This window comes from Entelurus aequoreus, linkage group LG22 (genome assembly GCF_033978785.1).
Source record: "Entelurus aequoreus isolate RoL-2023_Sb linkage group LG22, RoL_Eaeq_v1.1, whole genome shotgun sequence".
NCBI lineage: Eukaryota > Metazoa > Chordata > Actinopteri > Syngnathiformes > Syngnathidae > Entelurus > Entelurus aequoreus.
The window spans coordinates 11,915,225-11,939,217 of record NC_084752.1 but is presented as its reverse complement, the minus strand read 5'-3'; the positions used below and the strand labels follow the sequence as shown (position 1 = coordinate 11,939,217).

At 37.3% G+C, this 23,993-nt stretch overlaps 2 protein-coding genes across 3 annotated transcripts in view; both read right to left on the bottom strand.

Moving 5' to 3' along the window:
• The window catches only part of LOC133639220 (palmitoyltransferase ZDHHC5-A-like), a 35,631-nt gene extending 31,301 nt beyond the window's left edge, over nucleotides 1-4,330 (bottom strand). Inside the window, exon 1 of the mRNA XM_062032378.1 lies at nucleotides 4,020-4,330. The gene's annotated coding sequence lies outside the window, so the exon portion shown is untranslated. The remainder of the gene's footprint in view (nucleotides 1-4,019) is intronic.
• A 2,716-nt stretch (nucleotides 4,331-7,046) lies between these two features.
• Nucleotides 7,047-21,168, bottom strand: LOC133639842 (DNA polymerase delta subunit 4-like). Of its 2 annotated transcripts, none has more exons than XM_062033492.1 (5): nucleotides 21,047-21,168; nucleotides 18,533-18,648; nucleotides 13,983-14,066; nucleotides 13,703-13,814; nucleotides 7,047-8,778 (listed from the first exon to the last, which is right to left on the bottom strand). In XM_062033492.1, the coding sequence occupies exons 1-5, from the start codon at nucleotides 21,094-21,096 to the stop codon at nucleotides 8,754-8,756; spliced, it is 387 nt and encodes a 128-aa protein (XP_061889476.1). In that variant the 5' UTR covers nucleotides 21,097-21,168; the 3' UTR covers nucleotides 7,047-8,753. The 2 variants fall into 2 exon arrangements, with proteins under 2 accessions (XP_061889476.1, XP_061889477.1); XM_062033493.1 differs by having other exon boundaries at nucleotides 20,941-21,139.
• Between the last annotated feature and the right edge of the window lie 2,825 nt (nucleotides 21,169-23,993).

Genomic DNA, 23,993 nt, shown 5'->3' with positions numbered 1-23,993 from the left:
TGTCAGATATGTAAAATATACTGCATGCTGATCATCAAAACGCCCACAATACTGGGAGGAGAAAATGCAAATATAATTATACAGCACACGCAATGTGATTTATTAACACTCATCACCATATTGGGTTTTATTTGGCACGTGTCAGAATGCCATGCAGACTGACAGTTCCACACAAGGCTGCCGGATCAGTGCTTGCGCTGCACAAACAGACGATGGACAGACGAGAATCCTCCGTTCTACGTGTATGTGTCAGCATTTTGGACGGTCAGGAATAAAAATATTAGACATAATGTCTATTCAGCAATTTTCTTTTATAATTGTATTGCTGCTGGGTCATTTGCGGAGCTGATTAAAATGAATTCAATTGATGCGTTTTGTTGTCTGCTGGCGTTCTTTTTTTAATGTTAGTTTTTTTATTTAGGAAATATATTACCATAATCTCCTGCATGAAAAGATGTCTTTAATTACGCATTGTCTTGCATTTTAGGCATTCCAAACCCACGAATGCGCTGGTGATGGTGTCAACATGCATATTTTTGTGATGTCTAGATTGTGATTCAGAAAAGGTGTTACAGATAATAAATGTGTGCAGCTGGTTCAACACCTTGCACACTGGTAGGAGCAGGTATCTGGCTTGGGCACATCAGATTAGATCAGTGTGTTGCAAACTGAGCAGTTTAAAGTCCTGAATGGTTAGTTTATTCCAGGGGTGCTCATTACGTCGATCGCGAGCTACCGGTCGATCGCGGAGGGTGTGTCAGTCGATTAAAAAAATAGTCCTAAAAATGAGCGATCATAAATCTTCACTATGACGTCACTTTCGTCACTTGATTGACATTCACGGCACCCGAGGGTCTTCTGAGATGACGCTGGCTGCTGCCAGCTCATTATTAAGAAAAAATTACCGACAGGAAGGCGAGAAACACTTTTTATTTCAACAGACTATGGCGCCGTACCTGTCGTCAAAACTCCAAAGACCGACTGCACAGTTGCACAATAAAAGCTCTGCTTCATCCTGCCTGCGCTAACAAAATAAGAGTCTCAGAAAGCTGGCGTGCACAAGCTAGCAAGATACGGAGTTTGCCTCCAATGTATTTCTTGTAAAGTGTATACAAAGGAGTACGGAAGCTGGACAAATAAGATGCCAAAAACCAACCACTTTCATGTGGTATTGGACAGAAAGGAGGACTTTTTTTCTCCTCCATTTGAAAATGCGGACGTTATCAGCACCACTGTCTGATTCCTATCAATGCAAGTCATCAGAAACAGGTAATACACCAACTTATATTCTTGTCTTCATGAAAGAAAGGAATCTATATGTGTTAAACATGCTTGTATTCTTTAAACACCTTTAACTTATTAACAATATTAAGTATGTGTTAAACATGCTTGTATTATCATTAAACACTGTTAACTTGTTAATATTAACTATATGTGTTAAACATGCTTGCATTATCTTTAAACACCTTTAACTTGTTAACAATATTAACTATATGTGTTAAACATGCTTGCATTATCTTTAAACACCTTTAACTTGTTAACAATATTAACTATGTATTAAACATTCTTGTATTATCATTAAACACCGTTAACTTGTTAATATTAACTATATGTGTTAAACATGCTTGCATTATCTTTAAACACCTTTAACTTGTTAACAATATTAACTATATGTGTTAAACATGCTTGCATTATCTTTAAACACCTTTAACTTGTTAACAATATTAACTATATGTATTAAACATTCTTGTATTATCATTAAACACCGTTAACTTGTTAATATTAACTATATGTGTTAAACATGCTTGCATTATCTTTAAACACCTTTAACTTGTTAACAATATTAACTATATGTATTAAACATTCTTGTATTATCATTAAACACAGTTAACTTGTTAATATTAACTATATGTGTTAAACATGCTTGCATTATCTTTAAACACCTTTAACTTGTTAACAATATTAACTATATGTGTTAAACATGCTTGCATTATCTTTAAACACCTTTAACTTGTTAACAATATTAACTATATGTATTAAACATTCTTGTATTATCATTAAACACCGTTAACTTGTTAATATTAACTATATGTGTTAAACATGCTTGCATTATCTTTAAACACCTTTAACTTGTTAACAATATTAACTATATGTATTAAACATTCTTGTATTATCATTAAAAACCTTTAATTTATTAACAATATTAACTATATGTGTTAAACATGCTTGCATTATCATTAAACACCTTTAACTTGTTAACAAAAACATATTTCATAAATAAGTAAATATAAATTATATATACGAATGAGGTAGATCCCCGCGACTTGATCAATTGAAAAGTAGCTCGCCTGCAGAAAAAGTGTGAGCACCCCTGGTTTATTCATTGTTATTTTATTTTCAAATTTATTAGCCGGTGGAAAAAGTTAATGTTGATATTTACCTCAGAAGGCTACAAATAGAAAAGAGGCATTCAATTTTTATTTAAATTGTATTTGATATGCCATTGATATTTTTTTATTATTATTTGAAACTCGATTTTGCATGTCACTGTAAAGTTATATAAGCATTGCTGGTTCAATATTCAATGCAAAACTTGTTTGGGTCCCTATTAAAAGGTTAATTTGTTCAACCCTGGCCTGCGGTTTTGTTCAGTTTTAAATTTTGGCCCACTCTGTATTTGAGTTTGACACCCCTGCTGTAAAACAAGCCCACACCATAATTCCGCCTCGAACAAAAAACTGTAACACTCGGCACAATGCAGTCCGAAATGTAGCGTTCTCCTGGCAACCTCCAAACCCAGACTGGTCCATCAGATTGCCAGATGGAAAAGCGTGATTCATCACTCCAGAGAAGGCGTCTCCACTGCTCTAGAGTCCAGTGGCGACGTACGTTACACCAGTGGTCCCCAACCACCAGTCCGTGGATCGATTGGTACCGGGCCGCACAAGAATTTTAAAAATTAAAAATATATATATAAATATTATATATTTATTTATTTTTTATTAAATCAACATAAAAAACACAAGATACACTTACAATTAGTGCACCAACCCAAAAAACCTCCCTCCCCCATTTACACTCATTCACACAAAAGGGTTGTTTGTTTATTTCTGTTATTAATATTTCTGGTTCCTACATTATATATCAATATAGATCAATACAGTCTGCAGGGATACAGTCCGTAAGCACACATTGTATTATGACAAAAAAAATTATAATAAAATCCTCCCCCCCCCCCCTTGGTCCGTGGGACAAATTTTCAAGCGTTGACCGGTCCGCAGTTACAAAAAGGTTGGGGACCACTACTTTACACCACTGCATCTGACGCTTTGCATTGGACTTGGTGATGTACGGCTTAGATGCAGCTACTCGGCCATGGAAACCCATTCCATGAAGCTCTCTGCGTACTGTACGTGGGCTAATTGGAAAGTCACATGAAGTTTGGAGCTCTGTAGCAACTGACTGTGTAGAACGTCTTTGCACTATGCGCTTCAGCATCCGCTGACCCCTCCCTGTCAGTTTACGTGGAACTACCACTTCCTGGCTGAGTTGCTGTTGTTCCCAAACTCTTCCATTTTCTTATAATAAAGCCGACAGTTGACTTTGGAATATTTAGGAGCGAGGACTGGATTTGTTGCACAGGTGGCATCCTATGACAGTTCCACGCTGGAAATCACTGAGAGCGGCCCATTCTTTCACAAATGTTTGTAGAAACAGTCTCCATGCCTAAGTGCTTGATTTTATACACCTGTGGCCGGGCCAAGTGATTAAGACACCTGATTGTAATCATTTGGATGGATGGCCAAATACTTTTGGCAATGATGAGCAAGGGAGCCAGCATGAAGCTACAATTGTGTTGCACACTCACGACATAAAATATCAAATATCACGTATATGATATGTATGTGATAATAACGTGACGTAATCACATCTAATTACGTGGAAATGTAGTTTGCGGACAATGGCTGTTTCTGGCTATAGCCGATTAGCGGTAGCATGGAGGCTCAGATGACACTCACCTGTTTCCTGAATGGCCCAAAGGTGCGTTAAAGTCCCAGAAGTGACAGAGCATCCATTAACGTCCACGGCCGAGGTCACTAACCAGGGATGAAATGTGGGCGGCAAACCTTCTCCTTGTCACACGGAAGCCATGGCTGCTGCTAGTCAGCTGTCACCGCAGCTGGGGTGATTGCTATCTTTTTAAAATGTGGTGACGAGTTGGACGCCGTGAAGAATCACAACACGTCTCAACTTCATCGTTCAAAATGACAGTAGCGCCGGCCACCATTCGGGTTTGTTTATTCCTCGCGTAAACCTTAATAGCAGCGGACAGCTTGGTAAGAGGAAGACATTTTTCTCTGTGACGTCAGCGAACACGTGGCACAATAGAAGAGCCCTGATTGGACGGCGGCTCCTTCCTCCCCTTTGTCTCGCACGAGACGTTCTACCCCTCCCAAATTACGTGAAATGATCGGGTTTGGTAAATATTTTAAACCATAACAAGTCATTGCGACACAATTTTAATGTCCAAAAAATGCGTCTTGTACAATTTTGTTGATTTAATTTAACTCATGAAGCCCCTCAGCCGTGAGTGAGTACAGGAAGCGTTTTAGTGCGGTTGTCATGTGACAGTCACGTGACAATGTCAGGCAGCACTGCGTCCCCAAAATGGCAGCGTGTCAGAGCAAAAGCTTATTTTTAAGACTCATTAAAGCAATTTTTACAACTATACTACTTTGATTGGGATGCAAATATTATTTTAACTATATTAATTCATTGAATATGGTTTTCTACATCAAAATTAATCTATTTATTAAGTTAAAGTACCAATGATTGTCACACATACACACTAGGTGTGGTGAAATTTGTCCTCTGCATTTGACCCATCCCCTTGTTCACCAGATGAGGGGAGCAGTGAGCAGCAGCAGTGCCGCGCCCGGGAATCATTTTTGGTGATTTAAACCCCAATTCCAACCCTCGATGCTGAGTGCCAAGCAGGGAGGTAATGGATCCCATTTTTATAGTCTTTGGTATGACTCGGCCGGGGTTTGAACTCACAACCTACCGACACTCTAACCACTAGGCCACTGAGTAGGTGTTAGGTATTATTCACCCGATTCAAACCGTTCCAACTTTGAACTGTTCAGCCTATTCAGGAATCGCAGGCTTTCCCTTGACAAATTCCAAACATTCCCAGATTTCCAGGATTTCCGGGACATTTTTCCCATTTAAAATGAATTGGCCATTTTTCAAACTTCCGCCATTTCCACATTTTTCAACCTATTCAAACCATTCCACCTTTGACACATTCCACCATTCTGGAAATTTAAACTACTTTTTTTCCAAGTTCAAAAAAAATTCCAGGATTTACTAGAATTCCTGGTTTTCCAAAGCCCTAGTTCTACCCTTTTTTTTGGCCACAACTCCTGCCTCGTTTTTCAACACATTTCAACAGTTCCACCGTCAAAACATTCCTCTTAATCAGGACAAAAAACAAAAATTCCCGGTTTTCCTGAAATTCCGTAATTCCGTTTCTCAATTCAACATGTAACTACTTCAACATTTCTCGACCGATTTGAAAAATTCCAACACCAACCATTTCAACTCAACTCATTCAGACCATTCAATTTTTTTTTAGCATTTTCAAAAAAATTCCCGCTTTTCCTGAAATTCCCAATTTTTTGGGAAATTCCCATTTTAAAATCAAGGAGATATTCTTCAAAGTTCCACAACTCCCACATTTTTCATGTGATTCAAACTGTTCCAACTTCAAACTATTCAGCTTGTTTGGGAATTGTGTGCTCTACTTCAGTGGTCCCCAACCGTGGACCGATTGGTACCGGGCCGCACAAGAAATAAAAAAATAAAAAAATGTTTTGTTATTTATTAAATCACCATAAAAAACACAAGATACACTTACAATTAGTGCACCAACCCAAAAAACCTCCCTTCCCCCATTCGCACAAAAGGGTTATTTATTTCTGTTATTAGTATTTCTGGTTCTTGTTCCTACATTATATATCAATATAGATCAATACAGTCTGCAGGGATACAGTCCGTAAGCATACATGATTGTATTTTTTTATGACCAAAAAAAAATACCATACTCCCCCCCCGGTCCGTCGGACACATTTTCAAGCGTTGACCGGTCCGCAGTTACAAAAAGGTTGGGGACCACTGTCTATTTCAACAATTCTAAAAAAAAAAATCCAGGATTTCAGTTCAACTTCAGAATTGGAGCATTCAATTCCTTCAGGAATTGCCTCATCTAGTTATCCTTAAAATCACTATGAAAAGCCTGACATGACTTGTCACAGTATAATCATATAAACAAGACATTTAACAAATGCCACTGTTTCAATGATTTGTAATGACCAACAAAAGGGCATTACTGACCCTATTTTTTATTTGGTACCTGATCAACATATGAAATATTGCCCACCCCTAATCGCTAACGATGGTGCCAAGCAGAAGCCAGAGCTTGAAACGATTATTCTGCTGTTCAGGTCTACGGTTTGCGAAAACTTGTTCTCTCCGGTGAAATATGTAAACAGACAAAAACAAGTGAATGAGACAAAAAAAACATTGTTCAGAAGAGATTGGGATATATAGGGTATCATATTAATATAATATATACATTAAATTATTTTTTATTTGAGAATTGCTTTTTTGGGGAGAACTAGCTGCTCGTAGTTTGTGGGTTTTGTGTGCCATTTGAAAAATGTAAATTAAGTGAGGGCACTGTTTGTTGCTGTGGTCAAATCCAGGTTAAAACACGCTTTTATTCTGAAGCTTACTTTGCACTACAATGTTTTAAAGCTGTTTAACTAGTTAGCTTGCTGTAACAATACAATACATGTTGGCATAAACAGATTAATTATCACATGAAGGAGCCCTTTGGGCCTCAAATTGTATGTCGACGTCGAAAAAAGCGGCCAACTTTTTCGTAATAATAATAACACAGCAGACTTTATGAGTTGGCCCCATGGACAGTCAGGAACGTGGTTCCACTGTATAATGCAGTATAACGCAGATACACAACCATAAACCACAAACCATTTATTTAAGGTAATGCAAAATACCCAAACAACGGCAGATATAAGTGTGTTGAAAATAAAGTACAAAGATCCACAGACAGATCTGTGAAAAAAGTATAGAAATCAAAATAACAATCAACATCCAAACTAGAAGTGAAGAGGGTTTTGGTAGGGGACGGTGTGGCGAGGTTGGGAGAGTGGCCGTGCCAGCAACCTGAGGGTTCCTGGTTCGATCCCAACTTAGTCACATCCGTTGTGTCCTTGAGCAAGACACTTCACCCTTGCTCCTGATGGGTCGTGGTTAGGGCCTTGCATGGGAGGTCCCGCCATCAGTGTGTGAATGTGTGTGTGAATGGGTGAATGTGGAAATAGTGTCAAAGCGCTTTGAGTACCTTGAAGGTAGAAAAGCGCTATATACCCATTTACCATTTAGTAGCCAGGAATAGAGCAACAAGTTAGTCCAGGAATACGCCGGAGAAACAAGGAACAAAAACTAATCCGTAAAAGAGGGTGAAGGACACTAAATGTGCAAAAGCTAGGAATAAGATAAAAAGGAAGTACTAGCGCAGAAATGGAGGACTCATGTCTACACAGGGAACCACTAGAAGTTTGGATGATACCGGGCATCTTCCAGGTGTGAACACTGGTCACAGGAAACGTGTTTACAGGAACTACAACAATAAAAGCTTGCATGGAATGCACTAAAAACTACAATCATAATAACCCAGCGAACACAAGAGATTAAAACTACATTGAGAACTTGGTGAATTAGGTTCTGACATTAAGCAACTCAAACATAACGTTGAAACAACATGTTTTTTGATGAGTTCTGACGTTGATTTGACCACTGAAATTTGGCCATTTCCCAACTAATATTCTACAACACAAATGCAATGTTGAAACAACATGCTTTTTGACTACGTTTATTATAATTATTCAATGTCAGGTTGCAACATTGATTTGACCATTGAAATGTTGTCATTTCCCAACCAACAATGTGGATCCAATGTTGGACATCAAAATTGTATGAATTTACAAATACTACTATATTGCAATGTTGTTTCAAAGTCAGTTTTAAAGGACATGTATGTATAAAAACAACATTGCATCAATGTCTAATGCCTGCTGGGAAGGAACATACAGTTTTGTACACGTTAGACTTTTCTGACAATGGACAGTTGCTTTATATTTCCGCAGTAGCCGAAGCCAGCTGGGATAGGCTCCGGCTTACATTAATGAGGACAAGCGGTATAGAAAATGATTATGAGAGATTATGACATGTTTCACCATTGCAGAATACAAATGCAAGAATTAAATTGTTTCTAAATGATTACTCCTCTGACTGTTAAAATGTCGTAACTGTCCAAGCTGTATTCAAAATCCTTAGATTGTGTATGCCGGTAGTGTATGAAACTACAGGGTGTCGTATTTTTTTCTATTTATTATATTCATATCCTATATAATATAAATATTTATTTCTATCATTATTTTATTTAAAACATTTCAATTACCGGTATTTATATTATATTTAAGTTAAAGTATTTAATTTTAATTGTCAAAACAATGATTTTGTGTTTTTATAGTTTATTATTATTTATTTTAGTATAATGTATTATGTATACTATATTTCCAGATTTTAGCGACACCCTTTATACATTCAGTGCAAGTATGTTAACATACAATCCTTGATAGTGAAGTTATCTTCTTCGTTGGTCCTCACAAGGGATATTCACGCCATAAGCTGAAAAACAGACACAATCATGCAATTAAGAGCTGTGACAAGAGAGGTGCAGCTCAACAGCACATGCACTTGTGAAAATGATGATACAAATTAAATAGTTGGCAGCACAGTCGCCCCTTTGCCACATTTTGTTCATTTTAGATGATAAAATCAATCCAATGTAAGTCAAAATATTGTATTATGAGTCATATAAGTTTAGGTAACAAAGCAAGTTTATGTAATATTTAAAGGCCTACTGAAACCCACTACTACCGACCACGCAGTCTGATAGTTTATATATCAATGATGAAATCTTAACATTGCAACACATGCCAATAAGGCCGGGTTAACTTATAAAGTGCAATTTTAAATTTCCCGCTAAACTTCTGGTTGAAAACGCCTTTGGATGATGACGTATACGCATGACGTAGCCAGTGAAACAGGAGTATCGGTAGCACATTGAAGCCAATACAAAAAGCTCTGTTTTCATCTCAAAATTCCACAGTATTCTGGACATCTGTGTTGGTGAATCTTTTGCAATTTGTTTAATGAACAATGGAGACTGCAAAGAAGAAAGTTGCAGGTGGGATCGGTGTATTAGCGGCTGGCTGTAGCAACACAACAAGGAGGACTTACTTGGATAGCAGACGCGCTAGCCAACGCTATCCGCCAACCGCATCTGTGATCGGGTGAAGTCCTTCGTCGCACCGTCGATCGCTGGAACGCAGGTGAGCACGGGTGTTGATGAGCAGATGAGGGCTGGCTGGCGCAGGTGGAGCGCTACTGTTTTATCATAGCTCTGTGAGGTCCGGTTGCTAAGTTGCTAAGTTAGCTTCAGCGTCGTTAGCAACAGCATTGTTAAGCTTTGCCAGGCTGAGAATTATTAAACGTGTAGTTACATGTACATGGTTTTAATAGTATTGTTGATCTTCTGTCTATCCTTCCAGTCAGGGATTTTTTTTTTTCTTTCTATCTGCATTTGAGCCAGATGCTATCACGTTAGCTCAGTAGCTAAAGAGCTTCACCGATGTATTGTCGTGGAGATAAAAGTCACTGTGAATGTCCATTTCGCGTTCTCGACTCTCATTTTCAAGAGGATATAGTATCCGAGGTGGTTTAAACTACAAATCCGTGATCCACAATAGAAAAAGGAGAGAGTGTGGAATCCAATGAGCCAGCTTGTACCTAAGTTACGGTCAGAGCGAAAAAAGATATGTCCGTCACTCTAACGTTCCTCATCCACGAATCTTTCATCCTCGCTCAAATTAATGGGGTAATCGTCGCTTTCTCGGTCCGAATCGCTCTAGCTGCGTTGAAAACAATAGGAAAATATGAGGAAGCGAACAACTGACTACGTCAGGCTACTTCCGGTAGGGGCAAGGCTTTTTTTTATCAGAGACCAAAAGTTGCGAACTTTATCGTCGTTGTTCTATACTAAATCCTTTCAACAAAAATATGGCAATATCGCGAAATTATCAAGTATGACACAGAATGGATCTGCTATTCCCGTTTAAATAAAAAAATGTCATTTCAGTGGGCCTTTAATAATACATCTCAATATTAACACATTTTATTTTAGAGAATAAGCTGTAGGCCAATAAAAACACGCTTTGTTGTAAAAGTCTGGTCACCTTTGTTTTGTCTTAAAGTCCAGTAATGGATCATGGATGTATAACCCTTCATTATGGCAGTCAAAATATTAATTTTCATTCATTCAGCAGAGCATAAAAATAAGAAACCACTGTATTGCCCCTCTTGCTGACAACATTGATGCTGCTGCTGTCTTTGTAGTGCAATAGAAGTGTCCTTTCTTGGCAATTCATTGTCTGATAGGCAAAAATAATGATGTCACACTTACATTACGCAGGCTGTAGAAAGTTATGGTGTATGATAAATGTTTCTGCAAACATTATGTTGGGCACATGTTGACAAACAGGCACAGGCCATCTAACCCAGTTTATGAAGGATTGTGCAATCAGAGGGAACCTTCGGTCAGCGTTCTACCCTGTATTTGATCAGGAAATGTGGCAATTTTTACCTGAGAAAAAGGGCAAAACGACTGGAATCAAACACCCTTTTACATGCGGTATAATTACAATAACAAAATAAATGTCTTACATTACAATCATGCTTTGTCAAATATGTTTTGTAACGTAATCTGTGATATTTCTACCTAGATAAATGCTAGTACATCAGTTGAGAATATAGGGGGACATTTTTGTGTCAGGCTGAAATAAAGTGTATATTATTTTATAACATGTTCTTGTTAATATTCCTCAATTACAGAATGATTAGCAGGATGAGTATTACATTTTATTAATAAATAGAGAAGGTTAAAACATTGTCATGCAGCGATATGAATGCTATTAACTTGTACAACATGTAATTTACAGAATATCAGAAGAATTTATTCGGGTTGAAAAATCCCAGATTACATTACCAAACATTTTTGACAATCAAATCATGATCGTAACAATCCACATTTTGTGTTATTACTACGTGAAACTCATAACTAAACATTGTGTAGCTCCTATCCTCTGAGTACAAGTGCTCCTACAGCAGGAATACAAATTCTGTATTCTCATAAAATACCAAAAGTGGCAATACACAAATGTACTGCAGGTATTTTGTTATTATCATTATGTCAGTTTATGTATTTTTTGTGTTGAGATGTTTGAATAAGTATAATGTTTAAAAACATTTAAGTAAAACTACGGTAATTGCCCAGTTATGGTATTAAAGCTTGAAAATGATCTGTCTAGCGCAGGGGTGGGTAATTAATTTTTACCGGGGGCCGCATGAGCAACCCGAGCACTGCTGGAGGGCCACATCGACAATATTTCAATTAAATTTTGTTCAATATTATTTTTGATATATACCGTATGATAAATAATAATAATAATAATAATAATTAATAATAATAGTAATACTTCAACATAGTGTGTGTAACAGCATCCCATGACTAATATAAATAAATTAACATTAATAATAAATGACAGTAGAATAAGCACACGTATGACTGAGGAGTCATAGTGTAACTTTGTGTGGTGTTTGAGTTGTCCGACTTTTTGTGTGGCCATAAACGCACCAGTGGTTTAGTCGTATGCGTGTTGGTGACAGATGACAAGTTGGTTTTGGCCTGGTTTGTACGGCAGAAAATGACTAGTTTTTCGAGATAGAAGTGTTTTATTCATGTTTTTGGTGTGGTTATGTCCGAATATAAACAGTTTTGCTCAATAAAGTGATCAATATAATTCCTGTCCTCGAAGCATCTCGATGACGAACACCGTTAGGGCCGCTTGTTGTCACTGTCACTCAAAGTTGCATTGCAAAATTACATAGAATAAATATGTTAATTTTGTTTAGAATTCAGATGGGATTTGAATTGGTGCGCGGCATATATTTGCTGCGCGCAGCGGACGTTTGAGCAGTGCGCAATTGCGCAAGCACGCACCTTAGAGGGAACGTTGCTTGGCAGTCCATGTCTTGTTGAAAACACGCCATTTGTCATCAACTTTTCTCTTTTTAGCGTCTCGGGTGTAAACCGTGCATCACTTGTCGCTGCATGTGCACCTTCACTCGCAGGTTACAAACAGACACACGCCCATAAATAATACTTTTCAAAATAAAAGCAGCACAGTTGTATTGCGCGCACGACATAGATGTTTTTTCAACTTTATTTTGTCATTTGTGATTGCAGCTGTTCACATTCACTCACAATCACGCACACGCATACGTCCACACAGAAGTAATACAAATAACGATTTTCAAAACAAAAGCAGCACCGTTGTATTGCACACTCGACATAGATACTTTTTAAAATGTATTTTGTAATTTATAATTGGCCTCACGCGGGCCAGACAGGGACGCACAAAGGGCCGGATGCGGCCCGCGGGCCGCAGAATGCCCAGGTCTGGTCTAGCGTATCAATGCTAAACAATTATGTATCTCTGCTAGGGCTGCAACAACTAATCGATTAAATCGATTCTAAAAATAGTTGCCGATTAATTTAGTCATCGATTCGTTGGATCCATGCTATGCGCATGCACAGAAGCTACTTTTTATTTGTTTTGTTTTTTTGTTTTTTTTAAATAAACCTTTATTTATAAACTGCAACATTTACAAACAGCTGAGAAACAATAATCAAAATAAGTATGGTGCCAGTATGCTGTTTTTCTTCTTCAATAAAATACTGGAAAGGATAGAAATGTAGTTTGTCTCTTTTATCCGATTATTAATCGATTAATCGAAGTAACAATCGACAGATTAATTGATTATCAAATTAGTTGTTAGTTGCAGCCCTAATCTCTGCAATCAATAGTGATTTTTTTTTTTGTTAACTATGAACAAAATGCGATTAATCTCGATTAAATATTTTAGTTGTTAGACAGCCTAAATACAAATACAATAATTTCCTGTGTATGCCTGTATTTTCCTGATTGTGCTTTGTTTCCTCCCAAGATTTAAAGCATCGAAAGCTCTTTTGTGCTTTGTTTCCTCCCAAGGTAAAGCTCTATCTGACAGCTTGTTCATGATGTTGTTAAACATTACTGTATATGGGGTTTTATAGACTGCATATGTATAATAATAATAATAATAATACCTGGGATTTATATAGCGCTTTTCTAAGTACCCAAAGTCGCTTTACATGTTAAAAACCCATCATTCATTCACACCTACAAGCGTGGCTGCCAATTTGCGCCTACGGCCCCTCCGACCACCACCTATCATTCATTCATCGGTGTGAGCGGCACCGGGGGCAAGGGTGAAGTGTCCTGCCCAAGGACACAACGGCATGGTAAGAGGCGGGGAGCGAACCTGCAACCCTCAGGTTTCTGACACGGGCGCTCTACCCACTACGCCATGCCGCCCCTGTATATGTATATGTATGCAAATGATTGGCCAGTCGTCTCTATGATGTCATTTGTTGTTCTGTGTGTGTCACCTTAGATTGTACTCTGGATCAGTTTGGTTTTGTAGAAGCAAGTCCCGGATCTCCTCAGGTGGATCCAAACCATGCAGCTTTGCCCTCTCCCATCTCTGCAGCCTGCTGATCCCTGCAGCAGGCAAAGATACCCGGTAGTAAAAAAACAATGATGCTGATTCAAAAGTCGGCAACATCACTTCATGGATCGATACAATCAGTGACGACTTCAAAGGAAATAATGCTTGTAATCATCGCTTTGAAGAGACAAGTCAAAATGTAATGTGGTTAGAGTAGTTACCTGTACTGGGCCCGAATCTCCAGTCAAGGTCAAACTGTTGCAGTTTCTGTTGCTCTTCATGTTGGCATGTTTCAGTCACAGTGTCTGGTTGATAAAATCAGATTTCCATCACAACGAGATCAGGAGGATTAAAGACATACTAGTACATCAAGGGTCAGGCTCGTTTAAAGATAGAACTTTTAGTAGTGCTCAAGCACCTGCCCTTTTGCCCGGCGTAAGAAAAATGTCTGTTGGAACTCCTTTTTCTTCATTCATTTAAGAATAACAATTACTACTCTCTGTAATCAATTTCCCCCCTAAATATGTGGGTCATATATTTGAGTTCCTGTGAAAATTCCTCCCCAAACTGATCTATTGTTCCCCCGGCCCTCCTTCTCATGTAGCGCGCTGAGTCTACAGTACTTCTCCTCTGACACGCAGCATCAGACAGAAATGCAGCAATTTTTGTGAAATCAACTGACGTTGTTTGATGAAAAATTAATCACAGCATTAGGGTCACTGAAAACATTGCGGCGCTCTTGGTCTGAAAACAAACTTCTCCTAGTCCAGCTGTTTTCTGACGTTTGTCATGTTTAGTGAAAAGAGAGAGGGCATGCCTGTCAATAATTGTATTTCAATATATGGGACATTTCCCCGGAAAATAGGGAAAAATAAGGGGTTTTAATTTTGATCACAAATTGCCGTTAAATCAGTAAAAAACACTCATTATTATTGTGATGCTGATTATGCATCAACTGTCATAAACAGTGAAACTAAAAATAGATGTGTGTATTCAATTTGATGATTTGAGTTAGTATTTTTTTTATTATTTAACTTCAGCTAAATATCCTGTTGTGATTCGTATCACCATAATAATTTTATGGCACGTGCCTGTCAGAGGTCCTCTATTACAGTGATTCTCAAATTGTGGTACTTGTCAAATACAAAACCCAAAACCAGTGAAGTTGGCACGTTGTGTAAATCGTAAATAAAAACAGAATACATCCATCCATCCATTTTCTACCGCTTGTCCCTTTTGGGGTCGCGGGGGGTGCTGGAGCCTATCTCAGCTGCATTCGGGCGGAAGGCGGGGTACACCTTGGACAAGACGCCAAAAACAGAATACAATGATTTGCAAATCCTTTTCAACCTACACTACCGTTCAAAAGTTTGGGGTCACATTGAAATGTCCTTATTTTTGAAGGAAAAGCACTGTACTTTTCAATGAAGATAACTTTAAACTAGTCTTAACTTTAAAGAAATACACTCTATACATTGCTAATGTGGTAAATGACTATTATAGCTGCAAATGTCTGGTTTTTGGTGCAATATCTACATAGGTGTATAGAGGCCCATTTCCAGCAACTATCACTCCAGTGTTCTAATGGTACAATGTGTTTGCTCATTGGCTCAGAAGGCTAATTGATGATTAGAAAACCCTTGTGCAATCATGTTCACACATCTGAAAACAGTTTAGCTCGTTACAGAAGATACAAAACTGACCTTCCTTTGAGCAGATTGAGTTTCTGGAGCATCACATTTGTGGGGTCAATGAAACGCTCAAAATGGCCAGAAAAATAGAACTTTCATCTGAAACTCGACAGTCTATTCTTGTTCTTAGAAATGAAGGCTATTCCACAAAATTGTTTGGGTGACCCCAAACTTTTGAACGGTAGTGTATATTCAATTGAATAGACTGCAAAGACAAGATACTTAACGTTCAAACTGGTAAACTTTGTTAAGTTTTGCAAACATTAGCTCATTTGGAATTTGATGCCTGCAACATATTTTTTTTAAAGCTGGCACAAGTGGCGAAAAGACTGAGAAAGTTGAGGAATGCTCATCAAACACTTACTGTATTTGGAACATCCCACAGGTGAACAGGCAAATTGGGAACATTACGACATTTTAGCGGAAAAAAGTTTTCAAAAAATATACATTTTCTGCAATTTTCGGGTTTTGTCGGGACTCCTGATGAGGTTTTGAGACATCTCCTACTACTACAGGACCAGTATTGTGCTGTTGAACCAAGACCGTTTTTTTAATTTGTGTGTAAGAGACCCACCCCCTTACGACAGATTAGAAGAAAAAAAGTTGTTTAAAAAAAACCAAAAAACTTTTCTGTCATTTTAGGGTTTTGTTGGGACTATTGATGAGGTTTTGAGATGTCTCTTACAAATACAGGACCAGTATTGTGCTGTTTAAGCAATACTTTTTTTATGTTTGTGTAAAAGTCCCCCCTTATGACATTAAAGAGAGAAAAAGTTTTCAAAAAATATAAATTTTCTGCCATTTTCGTGTTTTGTCGAGACTCCTGGTGAGGTTTTGAGAAATCTCCTACAACTAGGACCAGTATTGTGCTGTTGAAGCAAGACAGTTTTAGTTTTATTTTTGTGTAAGAGAACCCCCTTTAAAAAAACAAAAATTACGTTTCTCAGTTCGAACATTAAATATCTTGTCTTTGCAGTCTATTCAATTGAATATAAGTTGAAAACGATTTGCAAATCATTGTATTCTGTTTTTATTTACCATTGACACAACGTGCCAACTTCTCTGGTTTTGGGTTTGTATAGCCCCTGCCTCGTTTTTAATGAATACTAGGCCAACTACGCTACTGTAATTCAATGTTAGTCATTACGGTGGTACTTGGAGAGCCAAGTTTTTCTAAGGTGGTATCTTGGTGAAAACAGTTTAGGAACCACTGTTCTATTTACATTTGTTCAAGAGACAGATCTTAGCAGACATAGTGAGGCCCAGATGGTGGGTAACGGGTGACTACAGGAGCACGGTTGTGGGTGGTCAACTGATGTCATCTTATTTGCACATTTGGCCATAAACATGTGCATACATCTTTTTTTTTTAAAAACACATTATACTAAAATTGACATCTTTGTTTTGTTATTAGCGTCAGCATTTTAGCATGTTCTCATTACATGATACCTTTTTGCTTCATTTATGCATCTGTTCTTTCTTTATTTTATTTCTACAAAAGACAACAGACTAAACTGGGGCCTTAAGAATTGTATTTAGAGCCCTCCACCCCATTACTATAATGTTTCACACTTTTTGATGTGAAAAAAATGTATACTCTTAAATCAAACTCGAATTAATTTTGACGCATGTATTGTACTAAAACAAATTCATGGGAAATAAATTGTTCAATAACTTATTTTTAGTGCAAAATAACATTTATCCTTGTGCAGCCCTTTGAGACACTTGTGATTTAGGGCTATATAAATAAACATTGATTGATTTTAACACACATATACAGGTACATATCCATATATGTACACTACCGTTCAAAAGTTTGGGGTCACCCAAACAATTTTGTGGAATAGCCTTCATTTCTAAGAACAACAATAGACTGTCGAGTTTCAGATGAAAGTTCTCTTTTTCTGGCCATTTTGAGCGTTTAATTGACCCCACAAATGTGATGCTCCAGAAACTCAATCTGCTCAAAGGAAGGTCAGTTTTGTAGCTTCTGTAACGAGCTAAACTGTTTTCAGATGTGTGAACATGATTGCACAAGGGTTTTCTAATCATCAATTAGCCTTCTGAGCCAATGAGCAAACACATTGTACCATTAGAACACTGGAGTGATAGTTGCTGGAAATGGGCCTCTATACACCTATGTAGATATTGCACCAAAATCCCAGACATTTGCAGCTAGAATAGTCATTTACCACATTAGCAATGTATAGAGTGTATTTCTTTAAAGTTAAGACTAGTTTAAAGTTATCTTCATTGAAAAGTACAGTGCTTTTCCTTCAAAAATAAGGACATTTCAATGTGACCCCAAACTTTTGAACAGTAGTGTATATATACATATATATACATATATATATATATATATATATATATATATATATATATATATATATATATATATATATATATATACATATATATATACATATATATATATATATATATACATATATATATACATATATATACATATATATATATATATATACATATATATATATATATATATATACATATATACATATATATATATATATATATAAATATAAATATATATATATATATATAAATACACATATACAGTATATATAAAACAGGACAAATGCTAAGAACCATGGGAACCATTATGACTATGAGGGCTACATTTGCTATAATAGCCCTGTCAGTGACGAAGCAGGAAGCGGCTCGGAAAAAGCTTGCGGGAAAATTTTATACGAAGTGTCCTGTCATTCATTAATTGACATTTTATATGTGCTTTTTCACGCAAAACGGGGCCCCCACGGATCGCAACAGAGTGAGGCAGGCCCGTAAAATTCCACATCCTTGGTTTGTCATTCATATATCATGAAGGATGTACTGTGTCCGATGTTAGGTGTTAATTTTGGTATCAGTTCCGACTTATCCTACAACGCCGTTGTAGGATCAGAACTCGTACATAGACCAAGGACCTCCACGCTGATGACGCCATCATCTATTCCTCTGCCACGACCATAACTCAGGCTGTGTCCAAACGGCCAATCCACCAACATTTCATCCCATATATTTCGTACAAAGGCAACGTCATACAGGAAAATGATACCAACCCTGTGATGAAGGAGCAATGGGTCCCTTATCTTTTTTTGTCACTTTTCTTTCTTTCTTCACGACTTTAAATGAGTCAGTTATAAGGCCACTCTTGGTCGTCATGACGACAGATGTCCTGTAAGACACAATTTTAAAAATGTATTTTCATTTACACTCGTTATTTACATAATTCTACAAAACCCAAAACCAGTGAAGTTGGCACATTGTGTAAATGGTAAATAAAAACAGAATACAATGATTTGCAAATCCTTTTCAACTTATATTCAATTGAACAGACTGCAAAGACAAGATATTTAATGTTCCAACTGAGAAACTTAATTTTTTTTTGCAAATAATCATTGACTTAGAATTTAATGGCAGCAACACATTGCAAAAAAGTTGGCTGAGGGGCATTTTTACCACTGTGTTACATGGCCTTTCCTTTTAACAACACTCAGTAAACGTTTGGGAACTGAGGAGACCAATTTTTGAAGTTTTTCACGTGTAATTCATTCCATTCTTGCTTGATATACAGCTTAAGTTGTTCAACAGTCCGGGGTCTCCATTGTGGTATTTTAGGTTTCATATTGCGCCGCACATTTTCAATGGGAGACAGGTCTGAACTACAGGCAGGCCAGTCTAGTACCCGCACTCTGTTACTACGAAGCCACGCTGTTGCAACACGTGGCTTGGCATTGTCTTGCTGAAATAAGCAGGGGCGTCCATGATAACGTTGCTTGGATGGCAACATATGTTGCTCCAAAACCTGTATGTACCTTTCAGCATTAATGGTGCTTTCACAGATGTGTAAGTTACCCATGCTTTGGGCACTAATACACCCCCATACCATCACAGATGCTGGCTTGTCTGATTGATTGATTGATTGAAACTTTTATTAGTAGATTGCACAGTACAGTACATATTCCGTACAATTGACCACTAAATGGTAACACCCGAATATGTTTTTCAACTTGTTTAAGTCGGGGTCCACGTTATCCACGTTAATCAATTCATGGTATAATATAACTGATATAACTAACATTCCTGGAAATGCTAAGCTTTCTGTTTAACTCTGACTGTCAGACATGGTAGAGGAAATGTTGTTATTGTTGGTTTGACTCACAATATTTTGATAAATATAAAAAGAGCCATCAGTTTTTTTCCAATCTAAATAATAATGGTGCCTCTATGTCAAGGGTGTCAAACGTAGGGCACAAACAGGTTTTATCCGGCCCGCGGGATGAGTTTGCTAAGTATAAAAATTAGTGATGTCCGATAAAATTATCGGTATCGGTTTCAAAAACTAAAATGTATGACTTTTTAAAACGCCACTGTACGGAGTGGTACACGGACGTAGGGAGAAGTACAAAGCGCCAATGAACCTTAAAGGCACTGCCTTTGCGTGCCGGCCCAATGACATAATATCTACGGCTTTTCATACACACAAGTGAATGCAAGACATACTTGGTCAACAGCCATACAGGTCACACTGAGGGTGTCCGTATAAACAACTTTAACACTGTTACAAATATGCGCCACACTGTGAACCCACACCAAACAGGAATGACAAACACAATTAGGGAGAACATCCGCACCGTAACACAACATAAACACAACAGAACAAATACCCAGAACCCCTTGCAGCACTAGCTCTTCCGGGACGCTACAATATACACCCCCCGCTAATTCCACGACTGTATATACCGTATCGGTTGATATCGGAATCAGTAATTAAGAGTTGGACAATATCAGAATATCGGCAAAAAAGCCATTATCGGACATCTCTAATGAAAATGAGCCAAAATTTTGGAATGAAAGAAACTGCTGTTCTAAATGTGTCCACTGGATGTCGCAATAGCAATTCTTTGTATCTTTTTTTGATTATGCTACATATGTAAAAAATAAAATAAACCACATGATGAAAATGAGCAAACTACATAAATAATATCCTGTAATTTGATTTTGATATTATTTTGGTATCTGGATAGATTGAATATTAACACCAATGAGTTGACTGATGAACAACATCACATCATTTATTCAGAAAGTAAAGATACCACATGTAAGTATATAAAAAAAAATTATGATTTGTACATTTTCAGAATGTGCTTGTTCTATTTTTAAACAAAGAGAACAATCTGAAGTTGTCTTTATTTTTAAGTTATCTACCGTGATTATACCAGTCCGAACCACTTGGGAGTAGATTTTTCTCCTTGTGGCCCCAGGTCTAAATTGAGTTTGACACCCCTGCTCTATGTATTAGGTTGTATTCAAGACAACATTGTAACAATTTGGTCTGTTTTATATTGTTATACAGTATATGTCTTTTTAGAAAGAGTTTATCCCAGACAAGCTGTCGTTGTGATAATGATGATGAATGTTCTTGCATTTGTTTGAACGCCAACTTCTTTGTTTTTAAAGCTCCTACCTTTTTCTTCTTTGTTTTTATTCGGCGGTATCAAATTTTCAAAAGTTCACGCCTCTTCAGGTTATGTGCTGGTTAGATAAGTCTAATTAGTTGAAGAAAAACTCATAATAATAATAAAAAAATGCGTCTTCTTTCTGACGAAAAAAACAAAAACATAACACGCCGTAAATGTGACGTCTCCAAGATAATCCTCCTGCTCCTTCTTCGTTTCTAAAAGGCGGTCCTACACTTCAATAAAACATTACCGCCACCTTGTGGCCTGTGATGTTATCGTACCATCTAATTCTTTTTTTTTTTTTTTTAACTGTAAAATAAAGAAAACATATCCAGCCCTTCACAGAGCTTGTCAACTTCTGGTAAAAAAAAATAAACACTTATTTAAGTTTCCGTTTTTATACTTTGTACATTTGGTGATTTAACATGCTGTATAGTTCTTGTATCTCTGCAATTTCCATCATTACATTTTCCCATAATATGTAAGTGCATGAAGAGTATTAATATTATTACAAAAATAATATTAAATCTCTCATCTCCCTTGTTTATGTCCCCTTTTTATGAATCTAACCAAGATTAAGAAACAACTATTTTAATTATTCAATTATATTAGATTATATAATAATTACATTATTATTATTACTACTATTATTATTATTGCTTTAACTTTAGTTTTTCCCCAGAGATTTTTTAACAGATAAGACCTCTGGTTGTAAAATGTTTTCATTTCTGTTTGTTCATTGACTAAAAGAGGCAAACAATGTGACAGTTTAAGGAACAGCACAAACATATTCATGTGATGAATTTTATATAATTCATCATATTATTATGTTGTTACAAAACCCAAAACCAGTGAAGTTGGCACGTTGTGTAAATTGTAAATAAAAACAGAATACAATGATTTGCAAATCCTTTTTAACCTATATTCAATTGAATTCACTGCAAAGATACTTTACGTTTCAACTGGTAAACGTTATTTTTTTGCAAATATTAGCTCCTTTGCAATGTGATGCCTGCATCATGTTTCAAAAATGCTGGCACAAGTGTGCAAAAAAGACTGAGAAAGTGGAGAAATGCTCATCTAACACTTATTTTGGAACATCCCACAGGTGAACAGGCTAATTGGGAACAGGTTGGTGCCATGATTGGGTATAAAAGCAGCATTCTTGAAATGCTCAGTCATTCACAAACAAGGATGGGGCGAGGGTCGCCACTTTGTGAACAAATGCGTGAGCAAATTGTCCAACAGTTTAAGAACAACATTTCTCAACCAGCTATTGCAAGGAATTTAGGGATTTCACCATCTACAGTCCGTAATATCTTCAAAAGGTTCAGAGAATCTGGAGAAATCACTGCACGTAAGCGATGATATTACGGACCTTCGATGCCTCAGGCGGTACTGCTTTAAAAAACGACATCAGTGTGTAAAGGATATCACCACATGGGCTCACTTCAGAAAACCACTGTCAGTAACTACAGTTGGTCGCTACATCTGTAAGTGCAAGTTAAAACTCTACTATGCAAAACGAAAGCCATTTATCAATAACACCCAGAAACGCCGCCGGCTTCGCTGGGTCCGAGCTCATCTAAGATGGACTGATGCAAAGTGTAAACGTGTTCTGTGGTCTGACGAGTCCACATTTCAAATTGTTTTTGGAAACTGTAGATGTCTTATCCTCCGGACCAAAGAGGAAAAGAAACATCCGGATTGTTCTAGGCGCAAAGTTAAAAAGCCAGCATCTGTGATGGTATGGGGGTGTATTAGTGCCCAAGGCATGGGTAACTTGCACATCTGTGAAGGCACCATTAATACTGAAAGGTACATACAGATTTTGGAGCAACATATGTTGCCATCCAAGCAACGGTATCATGGACGCCCCTGCTTATTTCAGCAAGACAATGCCAAGCCCCATTCTGCACATGTTACAACAGCGTGGCTTTGTAGTAAAAGAGTGTGGGTACTAGACTGGCCTGCCTGTAGTCCAGACAACTTTTTTGCAATGCGTTGCTGCCATTAAATTGTAAATTGCAGACTGTATTGATCTATATTGATATATAATGTACATATTGTGTTTTTTATGTTGATTTAATAAAAAAATAAAAGATAAAAAAAAATTCCTTGTGCGGCCCGGTACCAATCGGTCCACGGCCCGGTGGTTGGGGACCACTGGTCTACAAAACAACAAATGAACTTAAAGCGCCCTCTAGTGGGCGGAACACCGCAATGTCTGTTTACGACACTCATTGAATACATTCCGCCCGAATGCAGCTGAGATAGGCTCCAGCACCCCCCGCGGCCCTGAACGGGACAAGCGGTAGAAAATGGATGAATGGCATTCTTTATGCTTTGCTTTCCCAATCACACATCTTGTAAAATGTTACATGTAAAAACACAGGATTGTTGCAATTGTAAACATTATTTTTGACAATGTTAAAAACCCTCACATTTACACACTAGGTCCAATTTAGTGTTACCAATCAACCTATCCCCAGGTTAATGAAATATACCCTTCAAAAGATTTTTTTTTCAAACTTAAATTGAACATGGAGGTTGATGGCTGTTATATATGTGGAGCTGTAGAGGATGTCAATCATCTGTTTGTGGAATGTGATAGTGTACATGTGTTTTGGGAGGAGATCAGAGATTGGCTGAGAGACAAGGGTGTGGAGATGTCCCCATTCTCTATAGAAGAGATCACATTTGCTATTTTTTATAAACGACTGTAACATAGAAACGTTTTTTTATTTTATTTATATTTGTATTAATTATTTTCCAAAAATAAGACCAGCCAAAACATTTAACAGAGGAAAAACAAAACACACAAGACAACCTCCAGTCAACTTCAACCCTTGACTTACACCCTCCCCCCTCCACATCCCCGGATTGTAAATAACCTAATGTAAATAATCAAATGTATATACTTGTTCTTATGCTATCTGAACTCACTATGTTCTCTGCTCGCTGTACATATCCTACCAAGTCAGACCTACACTGTTTCAATGTCCATTTCTCTGATGATGCAATTGTTGATGACTGAAGTGCTGATATCAACTAAACC